At 53.7% G+C, this 2,500-nt stretch overlaps 1 protein-coding gene across 2 annotated transcripts in view; it reads left to right on the top strand.

Annotated features, from left to right (window-relative positions):
* LOC128706299 (ras-related protein Rap-2b-like) overlaps positions 1 to 2,500 on the top strand; it is a 53,166-nt gene that overhangs the window by 44,942 nt on the left and 5,724 nt on the right. For both annotated transcript variants that reach the window (XM_070104624.1, XM_070104625.1), the window contains exon 4: positions 395 to 592. In XM_070104624.1, the coding sequence (XP_069960725.1) occupies positions 395 to 592 (198 nt within the window). The remainder of the gene's footprint in view (positions 1 to 394; positions 593 to 2,500) is intronic.

The following is a 2,500-nucleotide window of genomic DNA, read 5'->3' as shown; positions in this document are numbered from 1 at the left end:
AGGGGTTATTAAGAAATACGTCAGATGACGCATCAAGGGGTTATTAAGAACTACGTCAGATGACGCATCAAGGGGTTATTAAGAAATACGTCAGATGACGCATCAAGGGGTTGTTAGCAGATATATACATCAGATGACGTATCAAGGGGTTGTTAGCAGATATATACATCAGATGACCCATCAAGGGGTTATTAAAATACGTCAGATGACGCATCAATGGGTTATTAGCAGATATATACATCAGATGACGCATCAAGGGGTTATTAGCAGATATATACATCAGATGACGCATCAAGGGGTTATTAAGAAATACGACAAATGACGCATCAAAGGGTTATTAAGAAATACGTCAAATAACGCATCAAAGGGAGTTACAATTAGAGGTCTCCGTCAGATCGTACGTCTTCGAGGTAGCAGAGTGCCAGTGGTGGTGGTGGGTAACAAGAGCGACCTGCAACACAGGAGGGCCGTCAACAGGGCCACGGTCCAGGCCAGAGTCGAACTGGACTGGAATCATTGTTATGTTGAGACCTGTGCATTGCAACCTGACTCTGTGTTGGCGTTGTTCAAGACGGTGTTGAATGAGGGCCAGGTGAGTGTTGCTGGTGTTGCATGAGGGCCAGGGGAGTGTTGCTGGTGTTGCATGAGGGCCAGGGGAGTGTTGCTGGTGTTGCATGAGGGCCAGGGGAGTGTTGCTGGTGTTGAATGATGGCCAGGGGAGTGTTGCTGGTGTTGAATGAGGGCCAGGGGAGTGTTGCTGGTGTTGCATGAGGGCCAAGGAAGTGTTTCTGGTGTTGAATGAGGGCCAGGTGAGTGTTGCTGGTGTTGAATGAGGGCCAGGTGAGTGTTGCTGGTGTTGAATGACGGCCAGGGGAGTGTTGCTGGTGTTGAATGAGGGCCAGGGGAGTGTTGCTGGTGTTGAATGAGGGCCAGGGGAGTGTTGCTGGTGTTGAATGAGGGCCAGGGGAGTGTTGCTGGTGTTGCATGAGGGCTAGGTAGTGTTTCTGGTGTTGCATGAGGGCAAGGGGAGTGTTTCTGGTGTTGCATGAGGGCCAAGGAAGTGTTTCTGGTGTTGAATGAGGGCCAGGTGAGTGTTGCTGGTGTTGTATGAGGGCCAGGGGAGTGTTGCTGGTGTTGAATGAGGGCCAGGGGAGTGTTGCTTGTGTTGCATGAGGGCCAGGGGAGTGTTGCTTGTGTTGCATGAGGGCCAGGGGAGTGTTGCTTGTGTTGAATGAGGGCCAGGGGAGTGTTGCTGGTGTTGCATGAGGGCCAGGGGAGTGTTGCTTATGTTGCATGAGGGCCAGGGGAGTGTTGCTTGTGTTGAATGAGGGCCAGGGGAGTGTTGCTGTGTTGCATGAGGGCCAGGGGAGTGTTTCTGGTGTTGCATGAGGGCCAGGGGAGTGTTGCTTGTGTTGAATGAGGGCCAGGGGAGTGTTGCTGGTGTTGCATGAGGGCCAGGGGAGTGTTGCTTGTGTTGCATGAGGGCCAGGTGAGTGTTGCTGGTGTTGAATGAGGGCCAGGGGAGTGTTGCTGGTGTTGAATGAGGGCCAGGGGAGTGTTGCTGGTGTTGCATGAGGGCTAGGTGAGTGTTTCTGGTGTTGCATGAGGGCCAGGGGAGTGTTTCTGGTGTTGCATGAGGGCCAAGGAAGTGTTTCTGGTGTTGAATGAGGGCCAGGTGAGTGTTGCTGGTGTTGAATGAGGGCAGGTGAGTGTTGCTGGTGTTGCATGAGGGCAGGTGAGTGTTGCTGGTGTTGAATGAGGGCCAGGGGAGTGTTGCTGGTGTTGAATGAGGGCCAGGGGAGTGTTGCTGGTGTTGAATGAGGGCCAGGTGAGTGTTGCTGGTGTTGAATGAGGGCCAGGGGAGTGTTGCTGGTGTTGAATGAGGGCCAGGGGAGTGTTGCTGGCGTTGAATGAGGGCCAGGTGAGTGTTGCTGGTGTTGAATGAGGGCCAGGGGAGTGTTGCTGGTGTTGAATGAGGGCCAGGGGAGTGTTGCTGGTGTTGAATGAGGGCCAGGTGAGTGTTGCTGGTGTTGAATGAGGGCCAGGGGAGTGTTGCTGGTGTTGAATGAGGGCCAGGTGAGTGTTGCTGGTGTTGAATGAGGGCCAGGTGAGTGTTGCTGGTGTTGAATGAGGGCAGGTGAGTGTTGCTGGTGTTGCATGAGGGCAGGTGAGTGTTGCTGGTGTTGAATGAGGGCCAGGGGAGTGTTGCTGGTGTTGAATGAGGGCCAGGGGAGTGTTGCTGGTGTTGAATGAGGGCCAGGTGAGTGTTGCTGGTGTTGAATGAGGGCCAGGGGAGTGTTGCTGGTGTTGAATGAGGGCCAGGGGAGTGTTGCTGGTGTTGAATGAGGGCCAGGTGAGTGTTGCTGGTGTTGAATGAGGGCCAGGGGAGTGTTGCTGGTGTTGAATGAGGGCCAGGGGAGTGTTGCTGGTGTTGAATGAGGGCCAGGTGAGTGGTGCTGGTGTTGAATGAGGGCCAGGGGAGTGTTGCTGGTGTTGAATG

This window comes from Cherax quadricarinatus, chromosome 93, assembly GCF_038502225.1.
Source record: "Cherax quadricarinatus isolate ZL_2023a chromosome 93, ASM3850222v1, whole genome shotgun sequence".
NCBI classification, from domain to species: Eukaryota; Metazoa; Arthropoda; class Malacostraca; order Decapoda; family Parastacidae; genus Cherax; species Cherax quadricarinatus.
The sequence above is the reverse complement of the archived record's forward strand: the minus strand, read 5'-3'. Positions and strand labels throughout refer to the sequence as shown.